The sequence below is a fragment of the Strix uralensis genome, chromosome 21 (assembly GCF_047716275.1).
Source record: "Strix uralensis isolate ZFMK-TIS-50842 chromosome 21, bStrUra1, whole genome shotgun sequence".
Classification (NCBI taxonomy): domain Eukaryota; kingdom Metazoa; phylum Chordata; class Aves; order Strigiformes; family Strigidae; genus Strix; species Strix uralensis.
Genome location: NC_133992.1, coordinates 2,014,862 through 2,035,914, shown reverse-complemented (window position 1 = coordinate 2,035,914; position 21,053 = coordinate 2,014,862). Strand labels below are relative to the sequence as shown.

Below are 21,053 nucleotides of genomic sequence, written 5' to 3'. Positions count from 1 at the left end.
TAGTGCTGATAGCTCCTTGCAGCTCATCTCCCCCTCCCTCAGCCCAATCACGTGCAGCCAGCCTGCATGGAGGTTTTGTACATAAAACGCACAAGACTCGCTCAGAGCAAGAACTTGGCCTGAATGCATCCATGAATTGGCTTTTCTTCTGCCCTGCCCTGCTGAGCACACATCGCTGCTCTACAGGCACCAAGTCCCCTGGTGCTTGTGGTCAGGGGGAGGCTCTCAGGGAGTCGCATCCCCTCGCAGCACAGTCTCTGCTGGAAATGTTGCTGTGGTCAAAATGCTGCCACCTCCTCCAGCACCAGGCCTGCACCGTTGCTCATGCGGAGTACGTGAATTCCTGAGTTAAAACTGGCACAGAGCAGCGTGGAGCTGTTGCAGACGGCCAGCGAGGCCAGCGGTCCCGATCCCTCGAGGCACAAGGTGGCCAGGCAGGCTGGGGAGGGAAGAGAGAAGTCACTCGGGTCACTTGGTTTGCTGAGGTGAGACGTGAACACACCAACCTCCCAGCTCCCGGCTCTGCCCACGTGTGTCCGTCCGCTCGCCTGAGGCGGGTGAGCTGCACCCCTCGCTGTCCCGGGCCGCCACATCCAAAGGCATCGGGACGTGCCCTCTGGAAGTGACCCTCCACCCCCGTAAGCCCCATGGGGGGTCTGTGCGTTGCCCAGTCGGACAGTGGCCAGCTAACAGGGGTCCAGGCTGAGGTCAGGCTCTGCCCCTTCCCTGGAGAGGAAGCAGGGATGGATGGACAGACAGACCCCACTGAGCAGAGCTGCAGGGGTCGCATGGAGGCATTCCCAACATGCCTTTTTGTCCAAAATTGCTTATGGTCCAGAAAAATTTTTCCTAAGGTCTGTGCTACACTCAACGTGCAGTTTTGATAAGCCTCCAAAAGGGAAAGAGAAGTAAGATTTACACCATCTAGTGCCACATCAGCCCTTCTGTTTATGCCCATTATTTAAGCATCCCTGAGGCAGTATTTGTGCAGAGACCCCAACCCCAGGCTGAGCTGCTAACAGAGCCACGTTTGGCAGGGCCGTACAGCCGTGACCTACACCCTTCCAAGGGCAGCTGGATTGAGGCTGTGGAGGTCACCCAGTGGTGAAAGCAACAGGATCAAAACAAAGCTGCTGCCAACCCTGACACCATCTCGGTGTGCACAGGCACCAGGGTGAACGAAGAGGTAAGTGAAACAGAAGGTGAGAGCTTTTCTGTGGGAGATCATCAGGTTTCTGTTTTCATTCTATGTTAAATAAATGCATTTGGAGAGGTGCTTAGCCTCGGGAACCGTCTAATGCTGATGACTTCTACTGCATTTGGTGCATGTCTGTGAACCTGAACGGCTTCCCAAGAGGTCTCTGCCTTCTGCGCAAGGCGTACAACAAACCTGCTGCTATGGCAGGGCTTGGCAGGTAAACAGCCTTTGTGTCCAGCTCAGGGGAGGATTCAGCCTCACCAAGTCCTCCAGCAAGCAGGGTTAACCCTGAAATGCCCACGATTCCCCACAAAAGTGAGGGCAGCTGCTGACCAGCCCTCTATCCTCCAGCACAACTTCTGTTCTTTACAACTTTCCACTCGTATCTGTGGAAAGCCCTGGAGTTCCCCTGTTCTTTTTTATTTTTATCATTTGTCCTTTCATTGCTGAACTTGGATGTATCTTTAAAAGCCATCTCATCATTGCTTTCTTTTAGTTTAGGAAGGACACCTGTCATCTCTGATGTTACGCACCCAAACAACCTCCTTCACTGGAGGGCAAGCAGAAGGCCCTGGCTTTGCGCTGGGGCATATCTCCACCCTGCCCTGCAGCTGGATTAGAGTAAAACCCAGAGATTTCAGGCTTCATTGTGCCCATCACCACTGGGGACAGAAACGAAGGAAGCAGTTTTGTCATCCCCTGCACACTGAGTGGGCAGGACCCTCCCCTACCTCCAGTGTCTCGGTCCCAGACCTTCACTGTGCTGTCGTACGAGGACGTGGCAATGCTGGGGGCGAGAGCCGGGCCCCGCGGAAGGAAGACACATGAGGTCGTTGTCTGGAAATGCCCTTTGTACTCGCGCACTCGGCTCCTCGTCTGCCGTAGGTCCCACAGCTGCAAGGCAACACGCAGCATTTAGAGCTCAGGCTCTGTTACTGTCTCTTGCCAACATGGAGCTGTTTTACAAAGACAGGAAGACGGTTTGGGATAAAAAGCTCCTCACCAATCCCCAGAGTACAATGTCTACTGCCTGTGTCCCCTGCTTATGCTCAGTCCTGGAGAACTTCAAACCCCAAAGGATTTTCACTGTTGGTGACTATTTGAGCATGTGCCCACACCCATTAGAGCTGACAGGCTAAAACTGTGAGGGCGGGTAACCACGTCTCCAGCCTGCTCCCGTCCTCAGCCGGGCTCTCCCTGGGATGGGATGGTCTTATCCTCTTGATGCTCACACACAGGGCTGAGAACCTGCAGGACTGAATCCCTGGTTTGGAAACACGTCAAGCAAGGGGTCCCTTACAGGCTTTCTGCAAGAATCTTGTGCTCCTCGATGCCATTACTGAACTGAAACACAATCCCAGTGCTTTAATCAGGAGGAATATCCGCTCAGATATTCTCTGGGCAAAAGACTTACCAAAGGGCCAGGCAGGAACTAAGCTCTGGCCCTGGCTGGTGGCACCAGCATAAGGCCAACACAGCAGGAGCAAGATCCTTGGAGCACTGATCTGCTGCCCTCCACTGTATGCTGTGGACATTGGAGAAAAAAACAGAAGGAGCAGGACTTGCTGCCCAGCAAACTCACGGTGGCCTCGCCGCCCTCCCCAGCAGAGCCGCCGCTGCTGCTGAGGCAGTACTGCCCGTCCTGGCTCACGTCGCAGCATGTCTGAATGTGCTGCTTGGCTGGAAAGGTGTGTGCCACCTGCAGCCCTCGGCTGTCCCAGACCCTGGAAGGAACAGGAGTGGGGAAGGGGGACTCTGACGCATCACTGCCACGACCGGTTTCCCTCCACGTCCTCCCATAGACCCTCACTGCGCCCTGACGCTTTGCCCTTGCTGCTGTCCCTCATGGGGCCGTCCCCTCTTCCTCCCAGCAAGCTGAACTCTCACAGCTCTTGCTGCATCCTTGCATGTATATATCCTGGACCAATCGTGCTGAGTTTTTTTTTAAAAGTAAATTCTCCTTTTTACACACAGTTGCCACCCCGTGCTGCCTACAGCCACGGGTGTCCCCATACTGTCCTCCCCTGGCAAGAGACCCCGCTCCAGGACCCAGGTGAGCTGGAAGGTGGCTTCTAGCCACCCCAGCTGGGTATGGGAGACCAGGTGGTCATGACAAACAACCAGAGAAACAGCCCCCTGTGCACTGGCATCCTCCACAATCCCCATGTGCCCCAGGCCGTAACTCCCTTCTCTGGTAGAATTTACCTGACTGTTTTATCCTCTGAGGTCTGGATGATGTACGGCTCCCCAGGAACCCAGCACAGATGTGTGACCTGCCGAGGGGAAAGGATGAGCAGAAGCCCACCTCTGCCTGCAGCCCAGGCTGGTGTCCACCTGTAGATACACAGCTCCCATCCTCTCCCCTCTCCTGCTCGGCTGTGAGCAGGAAACATTGGCTGAATTTTTTTTCAGCTTCCCACCAATGCTGCTCCCCTACCAGGTTCAATCCCAGGATAGTTACTGGGGGTTATTTGCAGGGAGGTGCCAACAGCTCAACAAGACACAGCCATGGGAATAGGGGTACCATGGGCACCAGAAGATGGTACCCATATCAGCTCCACTGTTGGGCTGGTACGGGAGAGAATGCAGCCCCCACTGCACAATGTGCTTCCTAAAAGCCCTGAGTTAGAGCATTAATAAATCACTGTATGTCTCTTGGTACCTTTGTGCTCCTGGATTTGTTGTTACCTGGAGAACGGAGTAACCAGCCTCAAGCTTTGGTCTCCCCAGGTGCACAGGCCACCTGTGAAGTGCCTCAAGGGCTTCTTGTAGCACCAAGCTCAGAGAAATCTCACTCTACACGGCTTCATGTGTGAAATAACCAACTAGGCAGTGAGGTACCATGATAGGGTGCAAGGAACCAGCAGCTCCTACCAGATTCCTGGAGATAGTGGCTCTGCCCAGACACTCTCCAGTCTCTGTGTCCCACTTGCACACGGTGTTGTCTCGTGAACCTGTGCACAGCTGGGAGCCATCTGCAACCACGAGTTAACATAAAAGAAAAGTCAAGAAAAGTTGTCAAGAAATCCCTGGGGAATAGGAGCCTGTTGTTCCTCACCTGGGCTCACAGCCAGACCAGTAACGACCAGGTCATGTCCTGGGAAGTGCTGGCTTGGCCCTGGAGTCCCATGAAGCTCCCACATCATCACCGTCTTGTCCCGGGATGCGCTGAAGATTCTGTTTGAGTCAAGGGCACAGGTCACCTGCCAAGGACAAGATGGGAGAAGCCCGTTGGCCTCCCCAGCCAGCCCAGCTCTGCGTGGGGAGAGCACAACACTCCTGCTGTCATGTCAAAGCCCAAGACATGCAGAAATGTGTTGGGGAGACCTTCAAATGCTGTTTTGTCCATGCTGGATGTGTACGGGCCAGATTGCCCAGTGCTCACTCCTGCTTGCTTCTGCTCTGCTGGATCCCACCCACAGGCAAACCCCAACGCAGCGGGGCCAGGGGAAACCGCTCAGCCCGAGCACGGCTGCTGCAGCCCGTGTTGTGGCCGTGTGTGTCGTGGCAGGGAATGTTGGGCAGCTACTAGGGTGTGCAACCTGCTACCGGGACCCACGTCCTCTCAGAACCAGGGAGCTGGATGGTGGATGGGTGTTCTCAGAAACCATCAATCTCATGGGTAAAACTTCCTTAAAAACCCAAATGAGCCCAGGGCGCGGTTGCTTTGAGCACTGGGATGAATAAAACCCCCTTTGTGCCTCCAATACCCACAGCACAGGGGACCCACTGGGGCTGTCCACAGCCAGAGCTGTGCCAGCCACACCCCTGCACCTTTGCTCTCCGAGTAGCATGTTTGGCTTTGTAATCAGGATGCCAGAAGGAAAATTAAAGCTCTGCTGTTCCCAGGCGTGGCTGATTTGTAGAATAATGACAAATCTAGTGGAATGAGACCTGAGGAAAAGTGAACGGCATCTCTGAATCAAAAGTGACCTTATAATTCATCCTGGGGTTTTGCTACACGGTCTCTTGGAGGGGAAGATAAGCACATGTCCAAGCCTCCTGGAGCCCTGTTTAGTCTGGATGCAACCACTCTGTGCTGCTTTCCTGGACAGCAAAGTATTTGTTGGGACCTCGGGAAAAACCTAATGCACGCTGATAACCCGGTCCCTCTTCCTGACGGAGCAAAGCGAGCCCTCTGTGGATGACAAAGCGTCGCTCCACCATTCCTGGTTCCCCAGTTTCTGACAGGTACCAGTACAGGAGACCCCACTGCACGCGATAAGTTGCCACTCACCTTGGTGACCTCCCGCTCGTGGCCGATGAACCGCCGCAGCACAGCCCCGGATCTCCAGCTGCAAACAGCCACGCTCTGTGGAGGGGCAGGGAGAGGCCGTCAGCAGCGGCAGCAGGAGAGCAGGCCAAGGAGAGTTATGCACGTTCCTGGTTACGTTATATTGAGACCCCATGCACAGTCCAAGCTTGGAGAGGGAACAGGTTCTGGTTTTGAGCTCCTACAGCATATACAACTGTCTTTAGAGCCCATCCATTGCCTGTCCAGTGATCTGAGCTCAGGAGAGGTTATAAAATTTGATTCAATGTGCTTCAGTCTGTGCCCTCACTCTAAGCTCGTCTTTTCTTTCTGAATTCAGGAACTGACAAACTTGTTACCATTCATGGAAATGTTTAAACTCATATTTAAACCTTATTTTCCTAACCTGTCAATACATTTTCCTGCCTGTGACTGTGCTTTGTGCCCTGTGGCGAGGGGTACCTCACCTTATCCCTTCCTCCTGACACACAGAGGTCTGGGTTGAGAGCAGCCACACAAGTGACGGCATCGGCGTGCACGGGGCCGTGCTGCTGAACGGCTCGAACGGGTCCCGTCTCTTCCACGGGGTCATCGGCCCTGGAGAATGACAACATCTGCCTTTAGAAAGCCGAAGAGATGCTGTGAATGGACAAATGCATCTCCTGGACTGGGTGAGATGGAGTAGACCTATTCCAACTCTAGAGCTGCTCAATATTTAGATGTTTACTTACTTCACGCTGGTACAAAGAAGAAAAGAAATTTTGATCTTGCCAGCCTCCACTTCCACTAAGACCTTTCAGGCTCTGCTGCTCTCCTTTGCTCTGACACCTTTGCCAAGCACGTTGAGTCCCCCCTGCTGCCACCCTGTGCTCTCAGCTGATCTCCAGGCAGAGATCACCCACCTTGCTGCCAGATACCCAATTATTTCATCTTGCCAATAAAAGCTGATGACAGTCTCTGAAGAGATAATGAAGCAGTTTAGATATTTGGGCCAAACAGCCACCCCTGGAGCTGTTAGCCTTCAGAGATCTGCCTTAGCCACCACAGAGCACAACCAGCCACGTTTACATGGTCGGCTACATTTTGGATTTCAGTCCCCCAAAGAAGCTGAGCAGACTTGAGAAGCGAGGGTCAAAAATGAAACTCTCATTCATACATTCGATAACGAAACTAAAACCACGTGCCTGCTATATTCTCTGTTCATTTGCTGTTCTCTATTCACTCTCATAACTGGCTTATTAACTTAAAACATGATCATCTGGGGTTGTTTTACCTGTATTTGGAGGTGTGGAAGCTGATTTTACTCTGGAGTTTCCCCATAGCCCTGCTGACGAGCACGGCTCCCACTGCGGCCAGCCCCGGCGAGTATCACATCAGCATCTCAGGCATGACCTGTGGGTGAGGAGACACAGCACTACTGGAAATCCAGAGAGGTTTCTGCTTGTTACATATAAGGGATAAGGTGATGATAACACGTTATCTACATCTTAGCTTCATTTAGAATAAGAGGAGAAACCTCAGAGGAGGGGACATCTGGGGCCCCCTAGTCAAACCTTGTGCTTAGAGCAGAGCCAGCGTCAGAGGTGAGGTTATGGGACCTTACAGCTGAGCTTTAAAAATATCCAAGCTTGGTGAGGCCACAACAGAGATGGAGCTGCTGCCTATAATTCTTCTAGTGCCTTACGCCTCCTCTTACTCCAGTATCTGCTCTTGACTTCCATGTTACCCGGAGATCCCAGTCTCTAGACTGGTGAATGCAAACCCCTTCAGACTGAAGTTCATACAGCTGGCTGGTAGGACTGTATGTTTAGACCAAGATGCAGTTACAGGCAGCCCTAATGTAACTGGACCAGCCTGACTTAATGTAAAGCTTGAAGTGGTCTTTCCATAGGCTGAGGAGTTTGGGAACAGCAGCTTCTATGTCCAAACCCCACTCCCAGGTCCAGGCTTGACAAAACCATCTTCATAACCCAGATGTATTCAGCAAAAAATACTTGCTGCCCGGCTGAGACCAGCCTGCCCCGTCCCAGGGCATCCCTCACAAGTGGCATCACGACAGCCGTTCCCTGCATGAGCTCCCATCCGGGTGGAGAAGCTGCCGGTGGAGCAGGGCTCAGGCCGAGGCAGCATCTCTCCCTCTTACCTTTCTCCCTCAGACTGAGCAGAAACCAGTTTCAATGACAGTGAATTGCCACGTACAGTAATTGGCTTCCTCTTAGCTCAAGACACCCTAATTGGATTTAGCCTGTACTAGCTGTGTTAGCATTCCAGTCTTCTGGGTCAGTAGTATTTTGCTAATAAAAATCAGAAAAAACATCCCACCTGCCTGTTCCAGCAAATAAAAAACCTGCTTCAAGGCTCTGCCCACAAAAGCTTGAAAACCAAATACTGGAAGCACTAAGCAAGAGGGGTTGGGTTTCTACAAAACATTCCCTTTCTAATTTTACCCTGCACCTTTGTGATTAGCAATTAGTAACACCCAGTTAATCTCCACCTGTTCTATCCATGTTTGCATGTTCAAAGGATGTGAAGAATGATAAATCTCACTGTTGAGGGGCAGGGATGATTTGGCAATTCACTTCTTTCAATCAGACCGAGTGTCCAAATTGTTTCAGTACATTAGGAACAAACATGATTTTTCTTTGGCAATGGAAGAACTCTGGAAGTTCTTTCTCCTGCCAAACAAGATTCTAGGAAAAAGCTAAGATGTAAATTCTGATTTTTTAATTATGATGACTAGTCCATTTCCCAACCAGCAGTTAGTTTCCCCACTCGTGGTTAATGTACACGTGCAATTGTCCCTGCCTGCACATCAGCTCAAACCGAGCTGGATCAAGGCTGACAGCGACCGCGGGAGGCTGCAAGGAGAGCGGGAGGTCTGTCCTCTGCTAGCTGCGTTCTCCTGCCTCTTGCCCACTGCCAAAGAGTAGATTTTTCTGAATCCTGAACAAGAACAGTAGCTGCCAGGGCAAGATGTTCATCTGAGGTTTGGCAGGCTTCCCTACACATGTTTATTGGGAGCCTGGACCATCACAACGCTCTCTTGGAACACAGGGATCCTGCAGCGACTGGTCCGCACAAAGCTACACCTCCCAAAGACTGAATTTCATGCTGGAGGCTCTCCTGTTCTCCCTTGCCTCAAAATGTGTTGCTTAACAGAAATCCAAAGCATTTTTTTATTAAATTGTTTTTAAAAAATACCCCATGCTGCTGCCTGAGCCCGTTTGGGCACCACAGTGAAATCTGTACCATGGAATAAGGAAACAACAGAATCCCAGAATCATCCAGGTTGGAAAAGCCCTTGAAGCTCCTCCAGTCCAACCATGAACCTCACCCTGACCGTTCCCAACTCCACCAGGTCCCTCAGCGCTGGGTCAACCCGACTCTTCAACCCCTCCAGGGATGGGGACTCCCCCCCTGCCCTGGGCAGCCCATTCCAACGCCCAACAACCCCTTCTGCAAAGAAATCCTTCCTAAGAGCCAGTCTGACCCTGCCCTGGCGCAGCTTGAGGCCATTCCCTCTTGTCCTGGTGCTTGTTCCTTGGCTCAAGAGACTCATCCCCCCTCTCTGCACCCTCCTTTCAGGGAGTTGGAGAGGGCCATGAGGTCTCCCCTCAGCCTCCTCTTCTCCAGACTAAACCCCCCCAGTTCCCTCAGCCGCTCCCCATCAGACCTGTGCTCCAGACCCTGCACCAGCTCCGTTGCCCTTCTCTGGACACGCTCGAGTCATTCAATGGCCTTTTTGGAGTGAGGGGCCCAAAACTGAACCCATTCATTGAGGGGCGGCCTCACCAGTGCCGAGCACAGGGGTGAGATCCCTTCCCTGTCCCTGCTGGCCACGTCAGTGCTGATACAAGCCAGGATGCCATTGGCCTTCTTGGCCACCTGGGCACACTGCTGGCTCCTGTTCAGAACACCCACCATACCCACAGCGGCGGGCACAGAAATCACGGCAGAGCTTCCTCCCCCTTTTCACGGGGTGTTAAACACCCCTTAGAAGGGGGGGTTGACCCCCCTCTGGGAGGACGCCGGTGCATCCCGGGTGCCCGTAGCGGGGGAGCCCCGCGGGGGGATGTGGGGCGGCCGGGCGGGGGCAGTACGGGCGCGGCCCAGGTCGTTCCAGCCGGGGCAGCCCCTGGGAGGGGTCCCTAGAGCGGGACCAGCCCCGCGGCGAGGACACGGGGCGGCGCAGCCCAGCCCAGCCCCGGGAACCCGCCGTGCGGGGCCGCCCCCGCCGCGCACTCACCGGGGGCCGGGCCCCGCCGCCCCGTCCCGTCCCGTCCCGCCCGGCTCCTCGGCGGCGGCGGCGGCCGGGGCGGGGCGGGGCGGGGCGGGGCGGTGTGCGCGGCCCCCGCGGCAGGTGCCGGGGCGCAGCATGGCCCAGCGGGGCGGGCGGGCGCTGCCGGAGCGGGCGGCGGCCCTGAGGGTGAGCGGCGGCGGCGGCGAGCGGGACCCTGCCCCGGCCCCAGCCCCGGGGGGGGGGCTCAGCCTCGGGGCCCTTCCCCGGTGCCCGCCGGCGGCCGAGGATGGCCCGCGGCGGGGGGATGGCGGCCGCGCCTGGGCCCCGGCGGCGTGTGGGGAGCTCCGGTGGGGCGCGGGGCTCGCCGGTGGGGTGTGGGGCTGCGTGCGTGGTCCCCGTGGGGAGGTGGGTTCTCCGCGGGGCGCGTGGTGGGGTGTGGAGCCACGCAAGGGGTCCCTGTGGGGAGGGGGAGGCTCTCTGTGGGGACCCTGGGGGGGTGTGGGGCCGTCTGAGGGGTCCACGTGGGGAGGGGGAGGCTGAGGCTCTCTGTGGGGACGTCCGAGGGGTCCCCGTGGGGAGGGGGTGGCTCTCTGTGGGGACCCTGGGGGGGGGATGGGGGCTGGCTGGGGGGCTCCTGGCAGGGTGTGGGGCTCTGTGGGGGGGCCTTGGTGGGGTGTGGGGCCGTGTGAGGGGTCCCCCGTGGGGAATGGGGCTCTCTGGGGCTGTGCACAAGGGCCCTGGGAGGTGTGGGGCCGGGTGGGGACCCGGTGGGGTCTGTCAGGGCGGGGGGCCGAGGGCCGCCATCGCCGCGCCGAGGCCCACGCACTGCCCGTGGCTCTGCCTTCCAGAACAAGATCGTGGACCGGTGTGAGCGGCTGCAGCTGCAGAGTGCCGCCATCACCCGGCACGTGGACGAGGTGCTGCCCGCCAAGGACCAGGGCGTCCTGGTGAGTCCCTGCCGCTTCTCGCAGCGCGGCGTGGAGCTGGCCCCGTGTGCTCCCCGGCTCGTGGTTCCTGCTGGAGATACGGAGCTCTCGGGGGGCTCATCGGTGTGCAGGGGTTGTCCCCCTCCTACCCCACAGCTCGTGGGAGTGGAGTGCCAGGGGCGCGCCTGCGCTTCCTGCTTCATCTGCCTAAAAAATGTACATGAACAATATATTTCTTGGTGCTAGCGTACGGCCAGTAAACATCCCACTAGGACCAGTCTTAACAATTGCTGATTTTGTTTTGTGCCTTGCTGTCACCAAGGACAAAAGACGGTTCTTGTGGTGGTTGTTTCCTGCTAATAGTGAATCCAGGAAGATCTGCTGAGGGATGGGACTCTGGTCTCTCGCAGGTTGTCGCTTAGGTACCAGACTTAGGCCAGGAGGCAGTAGGTAGGCTTGGGACTGGTTGTCTCGTTTATCTCTGCTTGCATCGTCATGATTACTGTGACTTGGGCTCAATTAGCAGAGTAATCTTAACAGCTGAGCCCGCAGAAAGCTGGCAGAAGCGGTTGGTGCTGTTGTTGGGGTTGAAGCAAGGCTGGTGTTTCTTCCTCTCTCCTTGCTCTGGCAGAACGCAGCCAACGCGGCGCGGGAGCTGGTAATCCAGAGGCTGATCTTTGTGGGGAACGCGTGTGAAAATGAAGAACAGCGGTTGCTGGAGAAGGTGCACACGGAGGAGGAGCGGGCGCACCAGAGCATCCTGACGCAGCGGGTGCACTGGACGGAGGCTCTGCAGAAGCTGGCTGCCCTCCGAACCTACCTGGTGGACATGATCACCAACCTGGATGACCAGGGCCTGGTGGTGAGTACTGCGCCTCGTACCGAGGGGCACATCAGTCAGCCCAGAAGTGACGTAGACTTTTTGTCATGGATATTATGGGACTTCAGTACAGTGTTGAGCAGCTTGCTGCACTGACAGCAAGGAGGCAGAGTTGGACAGGACCTACATTTGCAGGTCTGGCTCAAGGAACCTCCTTCGCCTGGTCCTGACAAGCTCCTGTGGTTTCTTGGTGGTTCCTAGAGCATCTGCTCTGCCTGATTCTGCTTTTGCTTGCCGTGAGGTTCAGAACCACCCAGACTCATGTCTCCAAGCTCTTGGCTGGAATGTGCCAGCTCAGGACATCTACAGGTTGAGGACTGCTCTTACAGCAGTCAATTGCACCATCACTTTTCTAGTGTTCTGTCTAGTTTTAATCAAAACATGACCCTTGGGAGCCCCTGCAGCTCTTCTTGAATGTTTGCCCTGTTGTCTGTCACACTTCTGTTTGGGATATTTACCATGCAAAGCAGCCCATGCTTCCCTTCACTCAGTTTCTTTTCTGGCCATTGAATTGTCTCCGTTTACCCAAGCGATTCCTCTCATTTTAGACACAAGCGAGCAGGCAGTGCAGCACCTTCCTCTTAGCCTCTGCTTGCCACATGTAACTTTGTGAAGAGGTGGGCAGCAGCTCTGCTCGGAAAACAGAACTGATCCCATGGACAGAAGGTAGCTGGCTGTTCCTCTGGTGGGAAACGCAGCTTCTGTCCTGCCCCAGCAGCTTGGCTGGCTGGGCTGTGGCCTCACTGCAGAGAGTAGAGGTCAGAAAGCAAGATCCATCAGATGCCTGTGGCAGAAAACAGCAAGACCCTTAATTTCTCTTTTTGCCACGTAGTGGAGGGAAAATAGGGATCATACGTTCTCCACCCTGGATCGTCAGTGTTGGTAGTGGTGTCTATTGGGAATCGATACATGTCAGAAGTGAAAGGCATGTAGAGCACCCTGCAGCTCATATTTGAGCAGGGATCAAATGTTTTCCTTTGATAATTGGGCTGTACCTTGAGAACGCTCCATTGCCAGCGGGTGCAGAAACAAGTGGGACTGATCGCAAGGTTGTCTGACTCTTGGCTTAGGTCCTCTGCAGCTTCACCCCTTACTGAAAGCTCTGGGGGTTGTTTGCTGCCAGCACAGGGTGTTCTTGCAGTGTGCCCTAAGGGGGTGGGGGAAGAGGGGGGGACCTCAGGGCTGGGGTTCTCACACTCTGGGCAAGGCAGGGTGCAGCAGTAAGAGCTCCCAGATGCAGACAGGCTGGTGTCTACCGGAGGGTACGGAGTCTGAGCTGGTTCTTTGTGGGTTCAAGACTTCCCACCTGCCTCAGCTCTCCCACGTTTACCTTGTGCCAGACAATCCAGCTGTGCCTGCGGTCGCCTGCTCTCACACTGCTTACATGTGCAGCACAGTGGTGGCAGGCTCTGTCTGGATGCTCCCGTGCCCTTCTCAAGCTGTTTGTCACCCAGCCACCCAGTCCCACTGGTGCAGTGGACATTACCCCTAGCTAGATGTAGAAGATGTATCGCTCTCAGCCGTTCACACTCGTTTTCTGAGTCAGGGAGTGCAAAGTGCTGCAGCTGAAGAAAATAGATGTTGGATGCTCCCCAGAGCCAGTGCTGGGGTGAGGGGTGGTTTCTCTGGGTCAGGAAGGAGAACAGTGCTACCTGGATCCTGGGTTTGCTGTGCCCCAGCCTGTGTTTGAGATTTTATTGGTGGGGATTTCAGCTGTGATGACTCTTTTCTCTCTCCTTGTCCCCAGAGTGCAGAACAAGAGATCTTTGAGAGGTTAGTACCTGACTGCTCCGGGTCCTTTCCCTGCCCGCTGCCCCAAGCTTGCCTGCACCCTCCGTGGCTCCCTCGTGCTGTGAGCAGCATGCCATTGCTCAGGCAGCAGGTGACACCCCCGCTTTCCTCCCTCGCGCTGCTTTTGTTGAATCACAGAATCATCCAGGTTGGAAAAGACCCTAAGATCATCCAGCCCAACCATGAACCTCACACTGACCCTTCTTAACTCCACCAGATCACTCAGCGCTGGGTCAACACGAATCTTCAACCCCTCCAGGGATGGGGACTCCCCCCCTGCCCTGGGCAGCCCATTCCAACGCCCAACAGCCCCTTCTGCAAAGAAATCCTTCCTAAGAGCCAGCCTGACCCTGCCCTGGCGCAGCTTGAGGCCATTCCCTCTTGTCCTGGCGCTGGTTCCTTGGCTCAAGAGACTCATCCCCCCTCTCTGCACCCTCCTTTCAGGGAGTTGGAGAGGGCCATGAGGTCTCCCCTCAGCCTCCTCTTCTCCAGACTAAACCCCCCCAGTTCCCTCAGCCGCTCCCCATCAGACCTGTGCTCCAGACCCTGCACCAGCTCCGTTGCCCTTCTCTGGACACGCTCGAGTCATTCAATGGCCTTTTTGGAGTGAGGGGCCCAAAACTGAACCCACTCATCGAGGGGCGGCCTCACCAGTGCCGAGCCCAGGGGTGAGATCCCTTCCCTGTCCCTGCTGGCCACACTATTGCTGGTACAAGCCAGGATACCATTGGCCTTCTTGGCCACCTGGGCACACTGCTGGCTCCTGTTCAGCCGGCTGTCAATCAACCCCCCCAGGTCCCTCTCTGACTGGCAGCTCTCCAGCCACTCCTCCCCAAGCCTGTAGCGCTGCTGGGGGTTGTACCCAGCACTTGGCCTTACTGAAACTCATACAATTGACTTTGAGGACGAGGACAGAGCCCCAAGATGCCAGTGTGGCCTCTTGTCTGGTTCCCATGCTGCACTGCAGCTCAGGATGAAGTCTTGGCACCTAGAAATGCTCCATGTGCGATGTCTCCCCGGAGGCGTTGCCAGACGTGCTGGCCCTTGCTTACAGGAGCCCTTCTCCAGCTCCTTAGTAAAATCCACAGAGATGGAGCCAGCCTGTCCCTGGCCTCTTGGCAGGAGGTAGCATTGTCCTCCCGGAAAGCTGGTGTGCTCTGTGCCTGGGGGCTGCTGGCGCAGCCATCGCCCGGAGGGGCAGTGTGCTGCCTCCTCCCCAGCCAGTCATCATCAGGGACATCAGGCTGCCCTTCCCTCAGAAGGGTGGCTGCATTTTTACAGGTGTTTATTGCCGTGGCTGCAAGGGTGCTAGTGAGCACTGGTTGGACTCTGCTACCCAGAGGACTTTCAGGAGTATTTTTGCCTGGGACTTACCTGTAGAGAGTAAGAAATCAGCCACAGCACATCCCCAGCAGCCAGTGCCAGAGCATTTACTTACAACAATGAGTTCACGTGCGTACTGCAGGCCACAGGAACCCAGCAAATCCTCAATTTCCTTGCTATGCTGTATGAAACTCAGAGTCCCAGCTTGCTCTCCTGTTGTATCCCCCTTTGCTCTGAGAGCAGCCTTTGTTGATAAAGAGGGAAATCTGATTCCCTCACTGCAGCCTGTTCTTTGTGCTCCTCTTGTACCTTGATGGCCACTCTCAGACGTGTTTAATCTGTGTCTGCTGAGTGAGGAGGCTGTTGACTCAGGCTGCTGGGATTGTATTTTGAAACACTGAGGTCCTTTCAGAAGGGCCTGTAATCAAAGCCAACCGAAAGTTTCGCTTGGGAGGAGTTTGTCCAGAAATCCCCAGTGCAGTTTCTCTGCGGCAAGTGCTCCTCCTACAACTGCTCCAGCTCATGGATCTGTCATACTTCCTAGTGATCTTAAACACCAGCACTGGTCAATAAATCATTGTATTTTGAAATAACTCTTGTGTTCCTTTGCTAGGACAGAGGTGGCGGAGGGAATCTTAGAGCCCCAGGAGTCCCCGAAGTTAAACTTTAATCAGACCTGTGTTCAGAGTCCACTGCTGCATCGACTATGGGCCTCTGCGGTTCTCTGCTGCATCGCAGGTCAGTGTCTCCCTCAGGTCTCATGTGCTCTAGGGATTCCTGCGTGTTTGTTCCTGTTGTGCCCAAAGAAGCAGTCTGATGCTGTGTCAAAACATCCTGATGCTGTGTCCTGCCTGAGACATGGGGCATCCTGCCCTCCTCTGCTGGCCCAGCCCCTGCTAGCTGTTTGGAGCCCCCCCCAGGCAAGGGGGGCAGCAGCAGCTGTAGGAGGTTTGGGAGGGGGGACAGGGGCTCAAAGCAGCTGGTTGTGGCTAAGAGGAGAATAGGGATTTGAAAAGACTGTGTCTTTGATCAGCTCTGTTGATTAACCTCACTTGGTTTCTTTTGCTATTTCCTGGGTCACTTGGTGACAGCAGTGAAGCTGATGCTGCTGTAGGAATCTCTCACAGAAATCCCTCTTTACTGCGTTTAGCATTGGCCTGCTGGTGATTTTAACAGAGGGTGAACTCACCCGTGTGGTGTCTGTGAGACGCTCTGACGTGCTGGAACGAGAAGTGAGTAAATGCAGTAGCTTTCAGATCATAAGCTGAGATTGTGGCTGTGCACGAGCTGGTGGTTTTAGAGACATCTGTGGTCTGGTTCAGCTCTTGCTGTACAGCTGAGGTTGTGTCGGAGGCGTTTGTCAGGCCAGTGACATGCTCTGGGTACAGTTTTACCAGGTTGGTGTTGACTCTGTTGAGCAGGGAGAGACGTTCTTCCGGCTGTGATCTGCTTGAATTGCTGATTGTGAAATGTTTGCTTTTACTCTTGCTTCCAGGCCATTGTTAGAGTATTTCAAATGTATTTTTTGTTCCTTAAAGCTGGCAATATCCTTCAAAATTTGAAAACGTTTGTCCTGTGTGCCACCTCATGAACAATCCCTGGGGTCACCTTCCCAAAGCTTTTGCGTTACCTTTGATCTTTCTCATCTCGCTCTTGATGCTGATGAGCAGTTCACAGTTTTCCCCCCGTTTCTAGGTCCCTCTCCAAGGTATGTGCTTCTGGCTTTTATTGCTCTTGTGTTTTCCACTATTAGCTTGAGAATTTGTGCCTGCCAGACAACACTGTGTTTCTTCTACGGCAAACTCTGATGTTGCTCTCCCTTTGTGATTAATTTCCCTCTGTTTTGAGTCTTCGAGTGCTGGCAGTCATGCAGGCTCCTGCAATTGTACGTTGGTAAAGTTGAGCAGGTTCCCAGCAGATGTTCAGAGCTGTCAAGTCATGCAGGAAACCTTTCCCTAATTCTCTTTAATGTGACATGGTGTTTTTATGTATTCCTTTCCCAATAGCATCCTTGTCAAATGCAATGACTCCAAGGCATTTGATCCTAGTGGTGGGTCTGTTGGTGCTATTATTACACTCTGGTTTGTTGTTGGGGTTTTTTGTGGTTACATTTAACATGTCATTATTTCATGCTGAGGATGTCTGCCATATCCTCGCTTATCTCACTAGTCATCACTCACCCAGGACCTAGCCGTAGCAATTTGATATTAACTGCAGTGGTCCTAGCTTTCCTTAAGACACAATAATATTATGTTTCGCTTGGTGGTCCCTCCTCCCAGAGACAATTGAACAGGTAGCAGTTTTGTTTATTTGCTTGAAAAGGGTAAATTCCTAGTCGAAAAGAGTAAATTCCTAGTCGAAAAGAGTAAATTCCTAGCCTTGACGGTTTGCCCCGTAGCCTCTCAAAAACTTGGAAACCAGCAGGCAAAAGAACCTTCATTTCACTCTCAAAAATAAACACGACTCCTTTGATGCCTTCCCTTGGCATCCAGGCTTCTGTGTGGCTTACGTTTGGGGTTGGCAGCTTCTTCCTTAAGCCAAGAGCTGACGCAAATCTCGTGGCACTGTTCTGGGAGGGATCGGGGTTCACGGCCACCCTTGTTAGCCCTGCTGGGGGGCAGGTCAGTGGTGATGCTGGCTGGAGACCTGATGAAGGACCCTCTGCAGGGGTGACACAGACTGAAGCTGTCCCAGCTGGCAGAGACCTTGGGCTGCTCCATGGTGACCTTCTGTCCCACGGACCAGGCTGGGTCTGGATTCTACCTTGGTGCTTAAATCTAGCTACGAGGATTTTAATTTCAGATCTGTGAGTTTGGAAATGGGAATGTGGAGTTTTAGTAGTAGTAAAATGTGCTGCAGCTAACACACATGCTCTTGACAGAGATGTTAACCATGTTAACTTACCTGCTCAGCATCCCTCGTCTCTCTGAAGTGGCAGGGCCACTCTGATGGGTGCTGTACACAGAGGAAATAGATTTTGGGCTGAGGTGAATTCCGGGTGGAATTGTTCATCAGAATATATGGGAATATCTGGAGGGCAGATTTAATCATGACAAAACACTTGTCTGGTGGAAAATTTGCTGATCTGAATTACTCTGCTGTTACTCTGCCAGTGCTCCCCCTCCCTCAGATGCTCCCCTGTAATAATTCCACAGCGAAGCTACGTGGGTGTCATTGGGGTGGTATTTCCTTGTGCAGATGATCCCTGTACATGAACACCAGAATGCAGCCCTGTACCTAGGTTTTAGTGCCCTTCTTCTGTTAGAGGGAGATAAAGTCTCGTACTGCTTCATTTCCTATGAATTCGTATCAGTGTTTGGCTTCCTGGAAAGGGGACAGTGTGGTGGGCAGGCACTCTGCAAAGCGTTTGGCTGCTGCTCAGTGAAATAATTCATCAACAAGATTGTCTGCTTCAGCTGGAAGGGGATGCTGTCTTCAGCTCCTCTTTCTGCTCGCTGCTGCCCACAATAGCTTCCACCTGACGTCCAAGCCTGCGTGGCACTTCCACATTGTGCAAACTGATAATTCAGCTTCGGTTTGTCTCCTGCTGGGGAGCACCAGGGCAGGTGCAGCCCTAGGAAACCCCTCGACCAGCACTGCTGTCAGAGGGATGCTGACCTGGGTCTGTGTAGGTGCTGGAGCAGGATGGGCTCTGGGGCAACCCTGTTCAGGGTGCAACGTAATGGTATGATTCTTTAAGGGCCTCATCCTGCCACGTGCTGGATGCCGAGCTGAGGGTGCCTGGGAAATTGCCGGAGCAGGCATGACATGGTAGAGCTCTTGCTGGAGGTAGGGCTGGGAGAGCAAATGACTCACCTGCTCCAGCCTTGTTTCTGTGGTGGTTTAAGACCTAAAATGAATGAGTGAGGGTGGGGGAAGGCAGGGCAAGGAGGGGCACTCGCAGGTAGAAACTTGGTCTCGCTGGGAGCAGGCAAGTCTGCTGGGCACTAGCCTTGTCTCTTTGCTTAGCAAATTATAGTGAGGGAAACAGTCGTGCAGTTATTCAGCGCTCGCGTACGCTCTGCAGACCCGCTGAGGGGTCTGGTGGGGGGAGCGTGCAGCCAGGGCAGGGCAAGGGGTGCTGGGTGCTGTCAGCCTGCGGTCTGGAGCGGAGCAGGCGCCCTCCACCAGTCTGGCTCTCACCCTGGGCTGCAGCTTGCTGGGTTTGTGCTGTGGCACAAGGGCAGCCCCTTAATTCACAGCAAAAGCAAATCGAGTCGTAGCTGAGCTCATCTCTAATGCCGGTGCCACCTCCCTCCCCTGCTCCAAACACTATCAGAGTGTGCAATGACTTGAGGAAAGGGTTTTCCCCTGCCCAGCCCTCTCGTTCCTCCTCATTCCTGTATTACCAGCTTTGCAGGTTTTCTGCAAACAGCCCTGCCGCCCTTGTGAAGGCCCTTAACTCGCCTGGCTGGGGGGGGAGAAGTCAGGTCCTACTCACAGACAGTGGGGGTGGGAAGGGATGAGGGCTGAGGTTTGAGTCTCTCCCAAAAGTGGGATAAACCAGACCTGCTGAGTTCTGTTTTGTGGGGATTTGGGCCAGGGTCAGAGTAAGATGACTGACTTTGCAGGACTTCTAGCGTGAGGGTGGAGAGGTGTCTGGTGAAGTCTGGGCTTTGATGAGTCTCTACATTGTTCTGGCCCTGGCTTGAGAGGGGAAGCTGCGGGGAGCTGGCACCCAGCCCAAGCCCCTCACACCGTGTCACCCCAGGGGAGCAGGGAGTGATGTGTGAGGAAAGGGTGGTTGTGGTGGTTTTTTCTGATGGCTGTGACTTCTTTGGGTGGTTCAGGTGGGGGCCACCGAGTTGGTGCTCACCACACGGCTTCCCTTGCAGGCTCACAGGAGATTCACATCGATGAGAAAACCGTCAGCCCCCACCTCAGCCTGTTGGAAGACAAGAAAACCCTGACCTTCAGCCCCAAGAAAGCAAAGGTGGACTTGGACTGCCCCGAGCGGTTTGACCACTGGCCCAATGCTTTGGCTACTGCAGCTTTCCACTCGGGAGTCTGCGCGTGGAAGATCAGCGTGGAGAAGAGCTGCGCTTACAAGCTGGGGGTTTGCTACAGCTCCCTGCCGAGGAAGGGGTCTGGCAACGAAGCCCGCCTGGGCTTCAACGCTGCCTCCTGGGTCTTCTCGCGCTACGACAAGGAGTTCCGGTTCCTGCACGCCGGGCACCCGCAGGCGGTGGAGCTGATCAAGTCTCCGGCCGAGATCGGGGTGCTGGTTGACTTTGCGGGAGGGGAGGTGCTCTTTTACGACCCTGATTCCGGCACCATCCTCTTCTCCCACAGGGAGACTTTCCAGGAGCCCCTCTATCCTGTCTTTGCTGTGGCGCACCAGAGCATCTCGCTTGTCCAGTGAGCGAAGCCCTGGGCTCGCTGCGGGGGTGAGCGTACAGCTGTATATACAGTCAATGTATAGACACCATACAGTACCTTTATGGGGGGAAGGAGCCCAGGCAGGGCTATGGCTTGTGTACACTGGCGTTCAGACAACACCTGCCTTCCAACTACATCTGTTCTTCACATATTTTACAGCTGTTTTCTTCTCTTCCAGGCTACACCCACCCTGTGTCCACCATGCTGGGGTGAGGGTAATGCCTCACTCTGCCAGCTGCTTTTATGTGAATCATTTAATATCTCTCTGACCAAGGGCAGCTTTCCAGTCTCCCAGTGGGCTTTAGAAAACAGAAAAGATATTAAGAGATGTGGTTGGAGAAACAGCAGGGAGGAGGCATGTGGAAAGGGCCATCACTGGGACACAGCTGGAGACACTTTTGGGAGGAGCGCAGGAGGCTGTCACCCGTGGGGGACCCATGCTGGGACAGGGACATCCCTGAGGGGCTGTGGCCTGTGGAGGAGCCCATGTCAGAGCAGAGTAAGAAGCAAGGAGCAGCAGAAAGAAACCTAAGCTGAGCTGCTCCTCACCTCGCCCGAGGGAGTGGGGGGTCAAGTGTAACGTGGTGAAAACGCGGGGAGCTGATGTCAGGGAGGAAGGAGAGGTGTTGGACTGAAGTTGAGCCAGGGAGAAGGGCAGGAAAGGTGCTTATCTGCTTAAAATTAGTCGTCTTTATTTCTCAATACCCGGATCAGTGAGGTCTGTTAATTGGTAATATATTAAATTAAGGGAAATTGCCCAACTCCAGACTGTTTTGCCCATAGTGGGAGGCCTGCAACTGCCTCCTGGCCACTGATGCCAGGAAGCAGGGCGGGGGGGGGGATGCTGGTGAGGTGGCAAACCTGGGGTACACCGAGGCATGCAGGGTCTGTGCGGGGGGTTTCTCTGCTCGAGACCTTCCCTGGGACGAGACCAACCCCAGCTCTGCTGGTGCGCTTGCACAGGGGATGCTCGAGTCTCTCCCTGGGGTTACTGAGAAGGGATAAACCTCAATGTCTGCCTCCATCCCTCCTGCCAGGATGAGCCTTCGGGAGTGCAGCTTAAC

The 21,053-nt window shown here is 54.6% G+C and overlaps 2 protein-coding genes across 2 annotated transcripts; one reads left to right on the top strand and one right to left on the bottom strand.

The window, feature by feature from the left end:
• Positions 1-114: 114 nt before the first annotated feature.
• WDR31 (WD repeat domain 31) lies at positions 115-9,738 on the bottom strand. The gene is made up of 10 exons (XM_074891104.1): positions 9,697-9,738; positions 6,724-6,842; positions 5,918-6,047; positions 5,436-5,510; positions 4,257-4,401; positions 4,073-4,173; positions 3,404-3,471; positions 2,781-2,922; positions 1,930-2,092; positions 115-439 (listed from the first exon to the last, which is right to left on the bottom strand). Exons 2-10 carry the CDS (start codon positions 6,768-6,770, stop codon positions 279-281), a joined length of 1,032 nt encoding a protein of 343 aa, XP_074747205.1. The 5' UTR covers positions 6,771-6,842; positions 9,697-9,738; the 3' UTR covers positions 115-278.
• Positions 9,739-9,769: 31 nt separating this feature from the next.
• BSPRY (B-box and SPRY domain containing) lies at positions 9,770-20,750 on the top strand. Its single transcript, XM_074891191.1, has 6 exons — positions 9,770-9,876; positions 10,539-10,637; positions 11,248-11,478; positions 13,244-13,269; positions 15,224-15,348; positions 19,446-20,750. Exons 1-6 carry the CDS (start codon positions 9,826-9,828, stop codon positions 19,970-19,972), a joined length of 1,059 nt encoding a protein of 352 aa, XP_074747292.1. The 5' UTR covers positions 9,770-9,825; the 3' UTR covers positions 19,973-20,750.
• Positions 20,751-21,053: the final 303 nt, after the last annotated feature.

Bases quoted from the DNA above. Each gene is read 5' to 3' on its own strand.
- WDR31 (XM_074891104.1), bottom strand. From the start codon at position 6,770: ATGGGGAAACTCCAGAGTAAAATCAGCTTCCACACCTCCAAATACAG. The intron at 6,048-6,723 runs GTAAAACAACCC...GTCATTCTCCAG, and splicing joins TTCCACACCTCCAAATACAG to GGCCGATGACCCCGTGGAAG. The intron at 4,174-4,256 runs GTGAGGAACAAC...TCGTGGTTGCAG, and splicing joins TGGTCTGGCTGTGAGCCCAG to ATGGCTCCCAGCTGTGCACA.
- BSPRY (XM_074891191.1), top strand. From the start codon at position 9,826: ATGGCCCAGCGGGGCGGGCGGGCGCTGCCGGAGCGGGCGGCGGCCCTG. The intron at 13,270-15,223 runs GTTAGTACCTGA...TTCCTTTGCTAG, and splicing joins GAACAAGAGATCTTTGAGAG to GACAGAGGTGGCGGAGGGAA. The intron at 15,349-19,445 runs GTCAGTGTCTCC...CTTCCCTTGCAG, and splicing joins GGTTCTCTGCTGCATCGCAG to GCTCACAGGAGATTCACATC.